Here is a 16,718-nt window from a genome sequence, read left to right as displayed (position 1 = left end):
ACTTCCTAACAACTTTTGCTAAAAAGCATGCACAAGTTAACTAGACGTCTAGTTAACTGCGTAGATAATATATATCCAGCTTAAGCCAAGCCGGCTAAGCTAATGTAACCGGCTAGCTCTAGCTCTTCTTTAGCTTAAGAGTCTAGACCGTTACAGCGTCCTTTGTAGATAATAAAAGGCAGGGTTGCATACCTAGCAGCGCAGATGCTCTAGATAACAGTAACCCACTCGCAATCGCCTGGCTAAACAAGCTCTAGCCAAGCACGTCTCTCTAAGCCTGTTACAACCTTTAAAGACAAAGCAACGCCTATCTAGAACCTAGTTTTATTAAAGTTGTGTATGTTATTATTACAAACACTATACTTAACTTAAGTATCCTCTACTAGCTTAAACTACGCGCTAATTATCTTAGGATCTTCCTGTAGTATCCTCTGTCTATCCTTAGCTTAATTAAAGGCTATTTTAAGCTTTTCTAAATGTATTATAAGCCTGCTAGCCTATAGTTTACTAACAGGCTCTTTACTACAACTACTAAGTATCTTATTAGCTATATCTGCCACCTTACATAGCTAGGGCGCAAATCCTTACAAATTAAGGTTAAGTATATACTAGACAATTGTCTACTCCTCTAGTATACTAAGTTTCTAGCAATTAGCGCGTACATCTAGTTAAAACGTGATATTGCAAAGGTAATTAGAGACCTGCTAATAAGGTACATTTAACGCTCTAGCAGCGCTGTAGATACTGCGAAATTAGCTAGTATAGAAGGCCTAGATAGCAAGGATAACTCTACCTTCTCTAGTAGTATTCTAAAGTTGTTGTTATTAAGGCATATTGTGTTAGGGTAAAAGGTGGTTGTGCTAAGAGAAAGTGGCTGGTTTGGTGATATGGCCAGCTCGGTGATAATCTACGTTAAGCATACTCCTTTGCTCACTGTAAGAGTCCCCTCCCTCTAGATCTACTTTCTTTTGTGTAATTTACAGCATGTAGCAGCCTTATTAGCAGCCTGAAGCTCTGCAACCTAGTTACGCACTAAAACTAATAAATGCGCCATTATCTCTACGCCTTTAGTAAGCTGATAAAGGGCATTAACTATAGAAGTTAGAGAGCTATTGCTATGTTGCTAAATCCTCTCTTAAATTAGCTTTAATTGCAACCTAAATTCTAGGGTGTTCTTTAGGGTTTAAGAGTGCTATATACTCTTATCTATAGTAAGTAGTAGTAGAGTACATAGGCGCACTTTAAGCTTTAATATCACAGCCTGTAGATTAAGGGGGACTAGGCCAGCACCTCTAAATCCTCCCTAAATATTACTCTTAGTAATTAAGGCATTAAAAGCTCCTTTAAAGAACAGCAAGAACTTAAGTTTAGTAATTTAAGTAATCTTATTACGCATAACTAAGCAGCTTAGCTTAGCAACTATACGCCTTCTTTATTAGGGTAAAACAACCTATGTTAAGCAGCTGCAATAGGTGTTATAAGTTGTCAAGCCTCAGCTCCGGCCACTGAGACAAGCAAACCAAAAGGTAACATGGCTCACACTGATGGTGAGCCTGCGCCGGAACAGTACTGATATTGTTACAAGACACAGGTCAGAGGTATCCTTGCTACATGCCTTGGTGTCATGGGTCAGAGGTGGCTTTGTCACATGCCCGGCCTGTCACGGGTCAGAGGTGGCTTCGCCACATGCCCAGCCTGACATTAGTAAGGGTGAGCTTCTAACTGTTTAGTAGTCTTCTAAGGATAAATAGAACTCCTCTAGCGCGAATAGAGAGGTTCTGGTGTTCAACATTGAAAGCGCGCGCAGCAGCCTCTTAGCTTTGGAACTGTTCTACTTCGAGATCTTAGAGGGCAAGCTAAATTCTCCCTTCGTGTTCAAGTAATAAGGCGTTGTGTTGTTAAGGCATAAGAAGATAATAGGGAGAGTATTAGTATTGGCATCGGTTGGCGGGTTGGGTGGTGGATTACATTAATATTTAATATACTTAGAGCCTGGGTAGAAATCTACATGGCTCTGCTAAAGACGAAGAGGTCAGAACTACCATCTTGGAGTGTCGACCACAGGGAACGACACCATCGAAGGTATTCATGGAACCAGTTCTCTGAGGCCGCAGGGTCGCCCTTATACATGGCGAGAGCATCCTTTCTGTCTTTGACCTTCTCCATGACCCTTCCCCATGTATTCTCTCTAAATCGCAAATAAGCGTCGTGCACAATGCCGGCTACACGTGCGAGTGCCTTTTCGATGATGGCGCTTTCGCAAAGTCGTCTTCGTGCTTCGTCCACTCCTTAGCCATACACGTCGAACTGCAGTGAAGAACCACTTTAGAGTAGGTGCATTGGATTGGCAGTTTGCCGGCTACGCACAGCAAGATTGAGTGATCAGTGTTGTCTCCCATTTTCTTACTGCTGGTAGTAAATGCTGTTGCATCGTTTATGCTGAGCTGTGTATCAGTCATGAGAGGCAGATCGATTCTCATAAAAAAAGTCGAGAGAGGCAAACTCGATTTGCTGTGCCTTCTAGAGCAGTGCTGTTCCACGTGTCCCATCGTGGAAGGATCACTGGATGCATTGTGCAAGAGTAATGATGCCTAGGAGCTTCATTCCAAAAACTATCAGCGGACCAGCGATTGGCATGCAGTGACTACCTGTGGCAAGTCATCGTTGAGCGCACAACCACGAAAGCTTTTGAAGGATGCTAGTTGATGACTCAAAAGCCCACACCCGTTTGACTTGCTTCGCTAGGAAACAAACGACATGCTCTGGTCCCCTTGAACCTTTTCTGGAGACATGGACTTTGTCTTCTTGTCCCCTTAAGGTTATTGCGATTCAGATCGCGCCATTTGTTATGCCACTCATCGTGCAGTTGTTCATCGCCTGGGGTATCGACCAAGAAACGAGCATGCAATTTACGGCTTTCGAGTCTGTCGCGTTGGCTTTGAGCTCGGTGTTATTAATGCTAGTATTCGATAGTTGGAGCTCGCTACCAAAGCGAATGCGTTGATACGCTAGATACCGGTATGGAATTGTTGCGCAAGTTCCGTTCTACTACTATTTAAGTCTTATCGACGAAAGCCAGGTTGGCATCGTTCTTTGTTATTGGCGCAGAGTAACATGCTTACCACCCTTCTCCACCTCAGTAGCAGTTGTTGCATTTTCGCAATCGGAGCAGTTCAGGTCCGGTGAGGCTGAAAGCGCAAGGCCGAACGCGTCCAAAGCCCCCGAAATGGAAGTATCTCTACGGTGTCGAACGCCGCACTAGCGCTCGCTAACCAAGTTAGAAACCTGCGACGTAGTTGCAGCGACTAGGCTGCGCCAGGCTACTTTCGTGGAGTTAGGGTGGTGTTGGTCTTGTAAACGAGGTGGAAGCAAGGGTGTCCAGCGGCTCGGCGTGCTTATTACGGATCGTTCGATCGGGAAGAAGGGGGGCGGTAGACAAGTGCGAACATTGAAGGGACAAAGATTTACATTGGTTTGCAGAATATTATTCTGTAACTTAGTTGACGATGTGATAATAGGTGATTGTTCAAATTTCCATACATATTGTCGATGATTTGCAGTCCAGTGTACATGTTACGCTGGGGTTTGTGGAGACAAAAACGATGGTACGAAGAGCACCCTTGCGCAGTGCAATTTAATTACTAACGTCTTATGTACTATAGTTGTTCGTATCTACATGCAATTCTTTCCTCATCAGCGACTCAGATTTACCGACCGATGTCTACGTGCACGAACGCGTGTCAAGGCGAGATTTTGTACGTCAGACTGCGCGACTTCTCGATGAACGAGTTGACTGCGTCCGAGAACTTGGATGAATTTTTTACGTTCTTCTCTGAAGCACCGTCTGAAGAAGCTGTATCAATAATAGCCTTTTCGCTTGCTGTCAAGAAAGGGTTGTCGTTGGGATCCGCGGAGATATGAGTCGTCACGCCGATACAGTTGCTCGGAACATCAGACGGGTTTTGGCTACGTGTGTTTTGCTGCTGGACGCGACGTTTCCGGTGGGACCTGATCATCATAAGTACGATGATGGCAACGACGACTGAAAGTACACCTGGGTGGAGGTAAGTAGGTGGATGTGATCATAAAGCTGTAGACAACTTACCGAGGATGACGAGCACGATCAGCAGAGTTCGCATAGCTGGATGCAGAATACTGCCATCCTGAGAGCTGGCTGCAGCCGTTGAGGTGGAGGACGCTACGGCAATGGCAGTAGCCGATGAGATGATTACTGGGAGGGATTGCACAACAGCAATGGCTTGTGGCGTTGCGGTTGATGTGGCAATGGTGATGCTTGACAGTGCTAGTGTAGGTGGAGAGTTCTCCTTGCCTTCTTCTGATCTTGTAATGGTGACGAAGGAAGTGACCGTTGGCGGAGACAAAGAACCGGAAGAGGCTGACGTAGGGGTCTGCGTCAATGTTGTTGCCGACGAAGGAATTGAAGCTGTTATCGTGATCAACGTTGAGGTAGTCGAGAGACTGGCCGATGAGCTTGTTATTACTGGCGATGCTGGAGGCGGCGGCGGAGGTAGCGCTGGAGGAGGCGCTGCAGCAGCTGGTGGAGGAGGCCCCAGCGCTTCAGATCCAGGCCGGGGAGGACTAGGTGGTCCAGACGGGGCATAATCAGGCGCAGGAGGACCAGATATAGGAGGAGGCATAATCTGGTTCTGACCAGGTAGCGGTCTATCTTCCGTGATTGCAGGCTGACTTGACAGCAGCGGTGCATTGGCAGCTGCAGCGGGCATCATTGGCTTTGGTATCTCGCCCAGCTTCGACATGTCTTGATTGATACCAGGAAGCGCTGGAACCACAACTTTCATATTAAGATCGTTGTGATATTGTCTTGGTAGCGAATCGATCTCGACTCTTGCGACTCCTTCTGGCCTCGAAGTTGCAGATCGGCTGGTTTGGACAGCCACCGTGTATATTGTCCTGGGAGAGGACTGCATTTGGGACGGGGGCAATGTTGCGAGTGCGGGCTGCGATTGTTCTTGTCCCGAGCTGCTTGCTGTCTCGTCGACACCCTTCAGCGTCTTCTCTGACTGCCCTTCTGCCCTCCCATTACTACCCACCAGACTTTCTCTTCTTTTCTCATTAGGCTGATTGCTTGTCGTAACGTTCCTTTTGCGTATCAATGGGCCATCCGGTACCTGTACCAGGGTATTAAGCCTTCGTGGCGCGAGCATGCTGTAAAAGTGCGTCCATAGAAGCGATGGTTCAGCCAGCAGAACCACAGATCGTCATCAGACAGGGCAGGACGAGGATGATAAAGTCCCAAGTTATAAGTCAAGGATCCCAGGAATGAGTGAACGTGCATTCGACGCTCTGGAGACAGTTGTGAGAGTAGAAATGTTTCAGGGTGTGGCGGACCGCGGACGGTTGAGCTGTGGTGCCGCACAGTTTGGTGGCGCGTGCGTGTTAAACTCCCCGGATGTTGATGGTCCAGACGTGAGGGTGTTTGGATGTGCAGAACCCGAAACCTTGAAGTATTTCCCGAAACTTAGCGCATCCTGCTCGCTCCCCACATCTCAGCACGGAAGATAAGGTTTAGACAGGTGCTTCGAGATACGGGTGACTTGAGTCATGTTCAAGTTAGCTTTTGGCACATGTTGTCACAATGTCTCTTGTCAATCTCAGCACGACGTGTCGCATTGGGCATTGAAACGGATTGAAAAACCCGAGCAACCATGTCTGAAGCGCAAAGGAGACAGATGGAAGAAATCGAGAAATGAAAATGAAGAAATCGGCATTAGGATATATCTAGTGCTGACAATACTGCATTACTCGTAGAAAACCAAACATCTGACTTCGATACTCTGCCTGCCTGGAGCATCCTTCGGTGTCTGAGGGTCGTCGAAGGCAGTGTGTGGGGTGCGTACAGAAATACCCTTCTTCCCGTTGGGCATACCTTCACCGTAAGAGTCGAAGCATTTCAATAGTAGGACCTCGTCAGGAGTCATGTCCTTCTGGTAGTAAAATCGATGGTTGTCGTTGGGCGCTACACCCATGGTCTCCCCCTTCACCTCGTAACCCTCGGCCGAATTGTACTTGCTTGGATCAGGGAGGACCTCTTTGCCGCGGTCATCATCATCAGCGTCTTGAGAATCACGTCGAGGGTACATCAGATCGGTAGCGATAAAGTCCAGTGGAGAGGTTGTTCGCCAATCAATGACAGCAAGAGGATGGTCTGCCGCAGGGCTTTCGATCGGCCTCCATACGTTGATAATTTGGTAGCGGCCCTTGACAAGCTTATCTGCCTCTTCGTGGGGAATATGTCGGCGAACTCTGGCTTCGGCTGCTGCTGGGGTTTGATCAACATGGACCTGCTGTACTGGCTGGCGTGCAGAGTCCTTGACTCGCCGACGAATTGTGTGATCAAAGATATGGACCTTCTTGATGCCGGGAATCTTGTCGCGGAGCAGCTGCTCAACTTCCACGTAGTAGCCGTTCCTTACGGCGGCGTCGTCTGTGAAGGACTTCTCCTTTGCAGCATAATCGTAGACGGCGAATCCAGAGTTGTCGGTGTTGAATTCGTGTTCTCTTCCGCGCAGGTTGTGAACTGGTCGCGAATGGCTCTTGTGTTCGAAGCTCTGGCCAGGCCCGTCAACCTTCGACCATGGCTTTCCTGTGTAGGAGTTTGTGTCGATATGAATGAAGTTGGCTGTCGTCATTTTTGGGGCGTCTGGCTCTCTTCTAATGCCTCCAACTAGTGAAGCCCGCGATTAAGTACGTGCACTCAGGCATTGAGCAATGGTCTGCTTTGTAATAGTGGAATGGCGTCATGGCCTGATTCTGGCCGAGGTGACCAAGCTGGGCCAATCATAAGCGCAGGCAGACTGACTGAGGCGAGTGCTTGCACGCATGAAGGGCGCACCTTTAGTGGGCTAGACCAAGCTACGATTTGTAAGATAGAAAGTAAACGTGCATTGTTGAGCATTAAGCACAGTGTTTCGACGTCATTCCAGACACAAATCACAAGAGAAGAATTGTGGTTTCTTCAAAGAGGAAGCCCTCATTGCGGCTGCCCCGCAACGCCACCCGCGTCTACTGCCCCCCTCAGGCTTCACGGCACACTGCCGAGACATAGCTGGAATCACAAACGCCCGCTTGCACATGCACCACCAGAGATGCCGCGACACATCAGCGACAGCGACGGCGAAGAGCCACTAGAGGACACGACGGCGGCGCTGTCTCTAAAGTCGAAGCGCACCGAGCGCATGCAGCGGCGCAAGGTGGTGCGCGACAGGAAGAAAGACGCCATGGCCAACCTCACGAAGCTGCCAACCGAGCTGCTCCTCGAGTGCCTCGCGCACGTGACGCCGCGCGACGTCTTTAGCTTCAGCCTTGCCAGCCGCCGCTTCCACGCCCTCGTCGCCGCCAACACTCGCGTGGTTGGCGACGTCATCATCGCGCGCCGTTACGCGCTTCTTGCGCAGTGCTTTCCCACTCCACGGCTGCTCAGTGACGTCGAGCCCGCAATACAAAAGCTGATGGCAGACGCCAGCCGTCAGACGCAGCTCAGCATCCACAAGCGCCCCTACACGCACATCCAGCCTCCAGACGCACAGCAGCTCTGCACTTGCCTGACCTGCATCCTCACGTGGAACAATCTAGGCCTGGTGCTGGACTTTGCGCATTGGCAGTCCAACCTTGACGATGGCGTGCCTATAGCGATAATTCCGCAAGGAAGGACAGCCGAGTGGAACGATGAGCTCGTGGCACGCAACGCTCGAATTGTGCGGAAAGCTGTCAAGGACTCGCTGTGGCATGCCCGCATACTGGAGCTGCACCTCGACAGCACAGTGCGCTCCATAAAGAGGCATTTGAAGAACAAGGGCAACAAGCGCACGCATGTCGACATGGCAGATGCGGATGTGGACTCAGGCGCAGATACGTTCCTGTCGAAACACGGCCCACCAAGCCTCGAATTCCCCTACCAACGCGATGAGTATTACATGCTGGAGGCATACCTGCCCAACCGCTGGTGGAAGAAGGCTGAGCAGCGTTGGGTCTACATAATCGCAGGTCAACACGAGCGAGATCTCGAAATGGTCCAGCGCTTCGGTTCAAGGTATGCACCTAGCCAACAGCCTCGCTCATAGCTTCCTGTGGAAGTCAAGTTTTCCACCCAGTTTGATCTTGCACAAGGACTGGCGCTGATCTTTGCAGAGACACGCTTGCACAGCTCACCCACACTATGGCATGCATTGATCTTGACGATTGGATGACCGATGTTCTTGACTTCAAGACATACATGGTTGGGGGCTTTTCGAGCGCTCAAGTACGCCAGCTGCGCCGCTCAAATACCATGCAGTCCTTGTTTGACAGCAGATTGAGCGACGCCAAAGCTGTCAGCAATCAAGCACAAAGTCCAGCCCAAAACAGGGCACCTTCAGCATGGCCCCGAATACGTGATTCGCGTTGTCGGGCATTCGCGTCAAGAGCGTGCCTGCAACGGCCGTGTCTTGACTCGCCAATTCTAGTGCCTCTTTTCACTGCTGGTCGGCCAATTCCCGATCATGTCCGACATAGTTTCAAAATATACACACGTCATGGACACACCTCCACAATACGGGTTTTTTGAACCGAAACCCCCACCATCCATGCGTTGGTCATCGTTATTGTGTAGCAGCCACGCTCTATGAGAAGCTGGGCTTTGAACGCTACTCATGTCTGACCACTTCCGGCGGATGCAGCCTCTCCCGCTTCGCATCCTTGCCAAGAACTCACGCTTTCCACTCATGACTCTTGAGGATCGACGTAAAAATTCAGAGCATTGAGTCGCTTCTTACCTGGCCACAGTGAGCTCAAGCATCCTGATTGAGCCTTACACACCTCCCTTTCGACTTCAATGTCGACAAAATCTGAGGCCATGGAAACTTACACGCATGACGGAGAGAAGGCCGAAGCGCACATCGACGCCACAACACCAGGAGTTAGCACCGAGGCACCTATCGAGTTGTCACTCACGAAAACGCAATCAAGACCAGCGTATGCTCTTGGATGCATACATTCTCAATTGACAACATGTTCGCTTGCAGAACCCGGTCCACCGCCAGATGGAGGCTTTCGCGCGTGGAGTCAGGTCTTCTGTGCATGGCTGGCCATCGTCAACTCGTGGGGATTTGTCAACAGCTTTGGTGCCTTTCAGCCGTACTACGAAACGATCCTCCCACAACCTGTCTCTACTATCTCCTGGATAGGCTCTGTACAAGCATGTCTGGTGTTCGGACTAGGAATCTTCAGCGGACGCGCACTAGACAGAGGGTGGTTTCGTCCTACGGTGGCGTTAGGCATTGCGGTGCAGCTGGTTGGAATCTTCACAATGAGTGTGGCACACAACTACTGGGAACTTCTTCTCACGCAAGGTGTTTGCACTGGTGCAGGCAGTGGCATCTTCTTCGTCCCTATCATGGGTGTGTGCTCTACGTATTTCGTGAAGAAGAAGGCAATGGCATTGGGCATGGTCACGAGTGGCACTGCAATGGGTGGCGTGCTCTATCCGTTGGTGGTGTAAGTGCGAGAGAACCGAGTGCCCATGCGCAAGCTGACCATGAACAGACGCCAATTGCTCGGGAAGGTAGGATTTGGTTGGACAGTACGCGTTCTGGGCTTTATGAATGTCGTCAGTCTTACGTTCTGCATTGCTTTCATGCGGCCACGGTTGCCTCCAAGGAAAACCGGCCCTCTCGTTGACTGGGCTGCTTTCAAAGATGCACCGTACTGCTTGCAAGTGCTAGGCACGTGCTTCATGATGCCACCAGTGTACTGCGTCTTCTACTACGTGGCGTCCTACGCCCGTGACGAGCTCGGTATGTCCTACACCGAGTCCCTCAACCTAGTCATTGTCGTCAATGGCGTCGGTCTTCCAGCTCGCATACTCCCCGGCTTCATCGCAGATCGCTTCATCGGTGTCCTCAACGTGCAGGCCATCGCTCTGGTTTTCAACGTCATCATGCTATGGACTTGGCTCTCCGTCGACTCCATCGCAGGCTACTACGTCTGGGTCGTATTCTACGGTCTGAGCGCTGGCGCGTTCCAGTCACTTTTCCCTTCTGTCATTGGCGCATACAGTCCGGATATCAGAAAGACTGGCACGCGAATGGGTATGGCATTTACAGTCATCGGCCTCAGTGCTTTGATTGGAGGACCGATCTCGGGAGCGTTGCTGCAGGTCTCAGACGGAAATTACACAGTGCCTATTAGTTGGGCGGCCTCGAGTATGATGGTTGGTACAGCACTGTGCGTGAGCGCACGATGCATCAAGCATGGATGGAAGGTGCGAATAAGATGCTAGCAACGGGTGGCTTCCTCGTCCACTCAGGCCGCCCCTGACCTACACGTACCATGTGCAAAGCCTACATATTCGATCCCAGCAGCATGATGCCGCGTGGTTCGTCGACTTGGCCGGAGCTTAGTACAGAAGCTTTGAGATCGTCCCCAGATCCACCAGGTACAAGGCAGCCTTCACCGAGAAAGCGCATCGCTACTACAAGTTCGGTTTCATGTCGTCTATGTTGAAGGAGGCAGCGAAGATTGGCGGTCGCCCAGTGTTGAATTTTGTAGTCCGCTTCCAACCTGCGCGTCAACTTGAAGCAATGTTTGTCTCCTGGGAGAAGCATTATGAGAGAAAATCCGAGCTTATAGCCTACAGGGACAGTATCTTGTTTGAGCACCGTCAGAATTGTATGTTGGATGCGATCTCGAGTGCTGTCAACCAATCACGTTCGCACGTACGATTTTACGCCCAAGATAAGAAAGGGCTAAGGTACAATGAGAAGACCGCAAAGGTCGACGAGAAAATGCAACAAGATATCATGATTAAGATGGTTACAGAACAGAACTCGATCACGGAGGTTCATTTTTATTGCTGGAAATCTGGTAGAAACAGTCTTGTGGCATGAGCATTTGTTCTCATTGAGAAGTGCTTTGAGCATTTCTGATCGATACCATCTCTTCTTAGTCGAGCTTCTAGGAACAGTAAAGAATAGCCGAGTGCAGGCCGAGCTTTCGTCTAGCTTGTATTCAATGCGAATGTAAGAAATGCCTGGGCTGATGTAAGTAGAATGCAACAGTTGCTCGTCTAAGATGGCGGCAACTGCCAGACTTTCACTTGTTGACCTTCATGAAGCCTGTACTGTCGCATTGCTAGTCAATCTCCATCGCACTCGCCTGCTCAACCTTCTTCTTCAGCTTCTCCCTCGCCTGCCTGGATCTTCGCTTCTTCGTTGCATCACTCCTACTCTTCTTCACTCCCTCCGGCTTCAGCCCACGATACTGCTGGATCGTCATGCCTCTCCGTTCTGCAGCAACAGTCTGCAGTTCTGACACAACCATCTTTGACTTTTCTTTTGCAAGCCTTCGAGCCTGCGCTCTCTCCATGTTCTGGCGTGCACGTCTTGCTACGGTACATCAGGAATTATGCAGGTGTGAGGACTGGACAAGGTGTGCGAGGTCCAGAGCTGTAGTAGAAATGGGTACTTACACATCTTCGGCTCCGTCGCGACAGGCTCAACCTGCATATCAAGATCGCCATCCGCTGTCGTGTTTGCTGCACGTAACGTCAGATACCTTTCCAAACCCTGGGGAGGCTTCATCGCGACACCAGTGTGCGTCAAATGCGTACCTGCATGTGCGCTCGAGGGCAAACCAGTGGGCTGTTGCTCGTTCTTGTTCTGGAACGCAGCGCCTAGGAGGTCCCCCAACTCGTCTGCGAATGCGCCAAATTGCCTGCGCTCCTTCCTCTTCTTGGTCTTGGAGAGACCTTGCCGCGTTGGTGACAGGCTCCGCCCACTCGCGTCTGATTGGTCCGTGTCGCTGGCGTCTGAGTCCTGATTGCCATCGTCGCGAAAATTGCCGAGCTTCGCTGGTGCGAGTGCAGCGGGCATGATAGACGCTGGCTCTGCTATGGTAAGTGCTGAAGCCATGTTGTGTGTATGTGTGTTGTGTGGCTTTTTGTAGGTGCAGGAAAATTATGTGAAGTGAGGGAAGTTGAATGGGAGGTGCGACTGCCGAAGATGATCCGCCGTCTCTGATTCTCTGATTCGTTCATTTACTCTACCACCATCGAGACATACAACTCCGTTGCCGTCCGCGCTGCATGTTCCTGCCTACCTATCTACCATCTACCTCTGTTTTCCCGCCTTTTGACAAGAAGCAATGCTGTGCAGAATACCGCCCAAGCGCAGAGCAAAATATGGATGTGAAGAGTGTGTCGAACCAATGCACAATAATGAATGGTGCATCGTATAGCTGAAGAAGACAAGGTATGATATGATGTCAAGGAAATTCGTAAGTCGTAAGTGCATGTGCAGCCACTCTTGTCGGCGAGGCTCGCAAGCCGTGCCAAAGCGCCCAACTCCAAAGCCAAACCCCAGTCTACGGTCCAATCCGCAACTCCGTTGCAAGCAAAGCCAAGACGCGCTATGAATCAATGTCGTCGTCGACGAAGAAGCCCCAGAAGGTGACTTCCTCGTTCTCCCGCCCTCGTAGACGGCCGCCATATACATGGGCGCACATCTCGATGGGAACCTCGAGCTTTATGCAGCCGTTTCCGAGGAATGTGAAGAGCAGCCATGAGTCGAAGTCGGGGAAGGCGCCGTCGTCATCAGGGTCTCGGCTGAGAATGCCTCTGTTCTGTAATGACGGGGCCGTGGGCATGCGGAAGGTATGGTAGGGCAGTGTCTCTTCAGAGTCGGCGACGAAGAAGGCATTGTTCAGGGCGAGCTCGACGGCCATGCCAGTCGACTGGGAGTCGTCGCAGGCGAGCGCTGTGTCGTGCTTGTGGAAGCGCAGGGTGCCGAGGCGCAGGTTGGTGGGCTGGCCGAGCAGGTCGAAGAGCTCGGTCGAATACAAGCGGAAGTAGCCGTTGTGTATGCCGAGCTCGTTGTCGCGGTGCGGGGTGGCGGCCAGCGAAAGGTCGTGCAGCTGCTCCTCGACGCGCTTGCCCTCAGACTCGGCGGCATTGAGGGAGCGGCGGATGTGCTTGCGGGCGTACCTGTCGCTGAGGTCGGAGATGGCCAGGCGGCAGGCCTGGCGCCGGACGTCGTCGCTGCACCAGTGGCGCGCGTCGTGCTGCGCGGCGGCGCGGGGGTCCTCGAGCGAGCGCTGCAGGCCGCGCTCAAAGTCCAGCACCAGCTGCTCAAACTCGCGCATGACGCGGGCCAGGGGCGAGGCGGCGGCGGCGGAGGCGGAGGCGGAGGCGTCGCGCGGTTTTGCGTCGCGGGCAGCAGAGTCGCGCTTCAGCAGGGCCATTGGGGGGGTTGGCCGTGGCCGGGTGCAGGTACGGGGGACAGGCGCAGGCACGGGGGACAGGCGCAGGCACGGGGGACAGGCGCAGACAATGGGGACAGGCGCAGGCGCAGGCGCAGGCTCAGGCTCAGGCGCGGCGAGGGTCAAGACTCAACGGGCACGACGACGAGGCCGGCGATCGCTGCGTGAGGACAATGGGCAGCAGGCAGCGTTCAAGGTGCTCGGGGTGCTCGGGGTGCTTAGGGTACAGCTCGGCGGGTGGAGCTACCGGGCGGTGGTGCGTGTGCTGGGCGGTGCGGTAAACAAACAGCGGCCGTTAGTCGTGGCGGTCAGAGTCTACACACAGTCCGCGCAAGGCTGGCATCGAAACGAAAGGGACAAAGAGACAAGAGACATGGCTCTCCTCGAGCGACCGACCGAGATTTTGCTGTCCAGCGCGGCGGGTTCGAATGCGCGCCAAGCATGAATGGTCGTGCTCCCATCCCAGCAGCGGTATGCAGCTAGCACTGCCCCGGCCTATCACACCCGCAGACGAGCGCCTGCCATTCACCAAGTCTCTTGCGACGGCCCTCGAGCCAGCAGCACAGCGGTTGGACGTGAGCCCGGCTCATCAGCTCATGGGCGACACGCTGCGGTTGCCTGCAAGCGCTGGGCCTGTTGCGCAGCGCTCCACCGTGGTGAACTGCTCGGGCGCGGGGCTGCCCACACGCGCCAGCGCCTGCTCAATTCGACGTCTGCTCGACCCTCGCCGCGCGGGCTGGGTGGACGTGAACTCGACCATCAGCGACCCTCGACGAGTATTCGCGCAATCCCCACAGACAGACGGATGTACCAATAATGGCCACAGCGTCGCTGGCCGCATAGCAGCATGCATCGCCTGCTTTCCGCCTATGCCGGGCTGCCTTTCGTGCTCTTGTCGAGCGAGGACAGACCTGATGGCTGCGTCCAGGGCCGCCTTTCTCGCGCTCCTCCGATCACAGAGGAGCCACCACGGTACCGACAGTGTGGTTGCTAGCGTAGAGGCCCACCACCTCTCTTTTCATTCGCTCATTGCCGTGCTAGTCGTCACAAACCGGGCCGTATCAAGCTCGGTCCGACGGGCGAGATGGTTCGAACAGCTGCTTGTCGCACCTAATGTGTATTCTGCACAGCGCGCAGTCGTTGTCGGCATCGACCCATCCGGCACTGACAACACGGCGCCTGCCCATCAGGCGCACGCCAGGGGGTAGCCAGGGCCTCAGGCCACAATGGTATTGGGATAGATGAATCCCAAGTGCCACGTCGACACTGTAGGCCGGTCCAAAGGTCTGGGTGCGAACAGGTGGACGTGCAGCATGTCTCGCAATTGTCAGCAGCGTGTGCAGCGTCTCCTGCCTACTTTCGGTGATAAATAGAGCGTAGTCTGCGGGGAATAAAGAGCGGGTAGGTTAAGTGCTTTCCGCTCCTGCCTGAAGATCCGTGTATGTGGAGTCTTGCGTACCATTTGAGACTGCAGATCTGATCTGGATGTCGATACGCGCGCACTCCACTTGCCAGCCTTCTCGTCTTGCAGTCGTCCGTATTGTCCGCCATACCTAGTCAGTGGTCTCTTGTTCTCATCCTGAACGATGTCCTCTTGCAGTAGCCCTTCAAGACTCGCCTGACGAGACTCTTGGGCGAGGGCGAAGGACGGCACTACATGAGAATGAGAAACGCAAAAGTCGTGGCGCTGTGAGTAGCAGTTGTAGGAAGTCAGGCCTTGGAAGCTCGCAATATTTGCTGCGATTGACAGACGTACAGACGTGTCGTCCTGGTCAGATGAGGGTATGATGAGCTGAGAAGCATCAGCGACGGTTGACTGTGCGAGCGAGGCTGCAACTGGTGAACTGTTGTCGCAGTCCGAGCGTGTTGGCGAGGTGTTGCGATGTGTAGAAGTCGCACCCTCACTGCTGGGGAGCAGACCTTGATTTATTGAAACTCGGTTTCACCTCACCCTACATTCGCTACAATTCGTTCAGCGCGCTGCAACGCATGTCTCGCTGACAAAGCACAGTATACAATGCGTCTCACCTCGGCCGCGCGGAAGTGGACGGGACAGGGAAAGTTCTGGCATCTCAACAAAGGTAAAAGCTGCACGTAGAGCAATGCTTTCACTAGGCGCGATACGGACACAGCCACCTCACAATAACACAAGCAGCTTCAATGCAACATTCGTTAGCGCATTCCTTCGCAAAATACCCGATAATCATGTCTTCAGCAGACTATGGCGCCGACCTTTTGCCCAGCTCGCGGCCCACTAGTGACGGTTTTCGTAACGTAGACTTCTCACTCTATGGCTACAAAGCCGACATGGTGCGAGGAGAGCGAGAGTCTGATCTGACAACCTCCTTGCCTTCGATCCGGCTCAGTCTCAACAATCTTGAGAAGTTCCTGTCGACTATCGTGCCAGCAAATGGGGCACGACTCAATGCTTAGCGCAAAGCTTGCGCGGTGAAATCTAGCAACCTCTCTTCGACAATATCGGGCCTGGTCGACCGGGAATCACGCTTGGAGGCCAAGAAACAAATTTTTTACGACGAAGTCTTCACGAAGATGATTTGTGCCACTAATGGACTCGACGAGCAGAAGGACATCCTGCTACGACAAGCCGTCCAACGCTTTCACGTAGCGAAGGAGTCATCAACAGCGACAAAAGAGTGTCATCAGCAACTTGAATATGCTCGCACCGCGTTAGCCAGCACTGGAGAGTAGCTGGCAGCCGACTTGAACGCCTTCGCAAAGGCGGTGTGTCACGGCATGACGAAGGCCTGGGGTGCGTTGCTACTCTTGTCAACCTTAGCATTGGCTGGCCAAATACAGGTTCCGATTTCTATGAATGACTCACGAAGGCAACGGTAGTGCTGAGGCGGCTACAACACTTGTCGAAAGATCTGGAAAGGTCACTCCAAAGTTTGGGGATGGCATGACCAGCAGGATCCTCTTTTACGCTGGTGACTGGATCTGCAATGAGGACATATACGGCTTTCATGACTTCGCCGCAAATGTCACATGTCTGTGCTGCAATTTGAGCCGCAAGGAAGCAGGATCTGTTTCATCTGGCATAACTTTAAGCTTCATTATGGCGCACTCACAGCCTCGTCAGGAAGACAGCAAACGCACAGCCGCCACGCAGCAGCCTGGTCTATCAAAGGAACTGCGGCCGGAGTTCGCGTCGGACGTGTTCAGTCAGAACGCTAGGACGTCAGTGCAGAATGGGCACATAGATTCCATGACGGAACTTCGGTCGCCGCATGAAAGGGAATGTCCACATGCGGGCTCACTGCACACACTGTCATATCCTATGCAGTTGCAAACAGGCCAAGTGGCATATGGAGGCCCTCGAAATGGTATAGCAAAAGCCCAATCAGAAGAATCAAGGAGTTAAGCCAAGGCAGAAGGGATAGCAAAGAACCCTTGGCAGCCTGTGGGCGGAAAGTCTCCTCGAAAGG

General features: G+C 52.4%; 8 protein-coding genes across 8 annotated transcripts; 4 read left to right on the top strand and 4 right to left on the bottom strand.

Annotated features, from left to right (window-relative positions):
- Positions 1–3,740: 3,740 nt before the first annotated feature.
- Positions 3,741–4,778, bottom strand: M421DRAFT_8863 (uncharacterized protein; the record flags this gene model as incomplete). Its single annotated transcript, XM_033597679.1, has 2 exons — positions 3,741–4,054; positions 4,106–4,778. The coding sequence occupies 2 exons, from the start codon at positions 4,776–4,778 to the stop codon at positions 3,741–3,743; spliced, it is 987 nt and encodes a 328-aa protein (XP_033444638.1).
- Positions 4,779–5,729: 951 nt separating this feature from the next.
- Positions 5,730–6,955, bottom strand: M421DRAFT_424834 (uncharacterized protein). Its single transcript, XM_033593879.1, has one exon. The coding sequence runs from the start codon at positions 6,669–6,671 to the stop codon at positions 5,781–5,783; it is 891 nt and encodes a 296-aa protein (XP_033444637.1). The 5' UTR covers positions 6,672–6,955; the 3' UTR covers positions 5,730–5,780.
- A 172-nt stretch (positions 6,956–7,127) lies between these two features.
- On the top strand, positions 7,128–8,102 carry M421DRAFT_8861 (uncharacterized protein; the record flags this gene model as incomplete). Its single annotated transcript, XM_033597676.1, has 1 exon — positions 7,128–8,102. The coding sequence occupies one exon, from the start codon at positions 7,128–7,130 to the stop codon at positions 8,100–8,102; it is 975 nt and encodes a 324-aa protein (XP_033444636.1).
- Positions 8,103–8,872: 770 nt separating this feature from the next.
- Positions 8,873–10,297, top strand: M421DRAFT_72595 (MFS general substrate transporter; the record flags this gene model as incomplete). The annotated part of the gene is made up of 2 exons (XM_033596894.1): positions 8,873–9,513; positions 9,562–10,297. The coding sequence occupies 2 exons, from the start codon at positions 8,873–8,875 to the stop codon at positions 10,295–10,297; spliced, it is 1,377 nt and encodes a 458-aa protein (XP_033444635.1).
- Positions 10,298–11,148: 851 nt separating this feature from the next.
- Positions 11,149–11,888, bottom strand: M421DRAFT_95476 (uncharacterized protein; the record flags this gene model as incomplete). The annotated part of the gene is made up of 3 exons (XM_033598313.1): positions 11,149–11,402; positions 11,486–11,551; positions 11,627–11,888. The coding sequence occupies 3 exons, from the start codon at positions 11,886–11,888 to the stop codon at positions 11,149–11,151; spliced, it is 582 nt and encodes a 193-aa protein (XP_033444634.1).
- A 535-nt stretch (positions 11,889–12,423) lies between these two features.
- Positions 12,424–13,254, bottom strand: M421DRAFT_8858 (uncharacterized protein; the record flags this gene model as incomplete). Its single annotated transcript, XM_033597671.1, has 1 exon — positions 12,424–13,254. The coding sequence occupies one exon, from the start codon at positions 13,252–13,254 to the stop codon at positions 12,424–12,426; it is 831 nt and encodes a 276-aa protein (XP_033444633.1).
- Positions 13,255–13,700: 446 nt separating this feature from the next.
- M421DRAFT_95474 (uncharacterized protein) lies at positions 13,701–14,480 on the top strand (the record flags this gene model as incomplete). The annotated part of the gene is made up of 1 exon (XM_033598312.1): positions 13,701–14,480. The coding sequence occupies one exon, from the start codon at positions 13,701–13,703 to the stop codon at positions 14,478–14,480; it is 780 nt and encodes a 259-aa protein (XP_033444632.1).
- Positions 14,481–16,105: 1,625 nt separating this feature from the next.
- M421DRAFT_95473 (uncharacterized protein) lies at positions 16,106–16,654 on the top strand (the record flags this gene model as incomplete). Its single annotated transcript, XM_033598311.1, has 1 exon — positions 16,106–16,654. The coding sequence occupies one exon, from the start codon at positions 16,106–16,108 to the stop codon at positions 16,652–16,654; it is 549 nt and encodes a 182-aa protein (XP_033444631.1).
- Between the last annotated feature and the right edge of the window lie 64 nt (positions 16,655–16,718).

The sequence above is a fragment of the Didymella exigua genome (genome assembly GCF_010094145.1).
Source record: "Didymella exigua CBS 183.55 unplaced genomic scaffold M421scaffold_39, whole genome shotgun sequence".
Classification (NCBI taxonomy): domain Eukaryota; kingdom Fungi; phylum Ascomycota; class Dothideomycetes; order Pleosporales; family Didymellaceae; genus Didymella; species Didymella exigua.
Note: the sequence above shows the minus strand (reverse complement) of the source record. Positions and strands in the feature narration are given on the sequence as shown.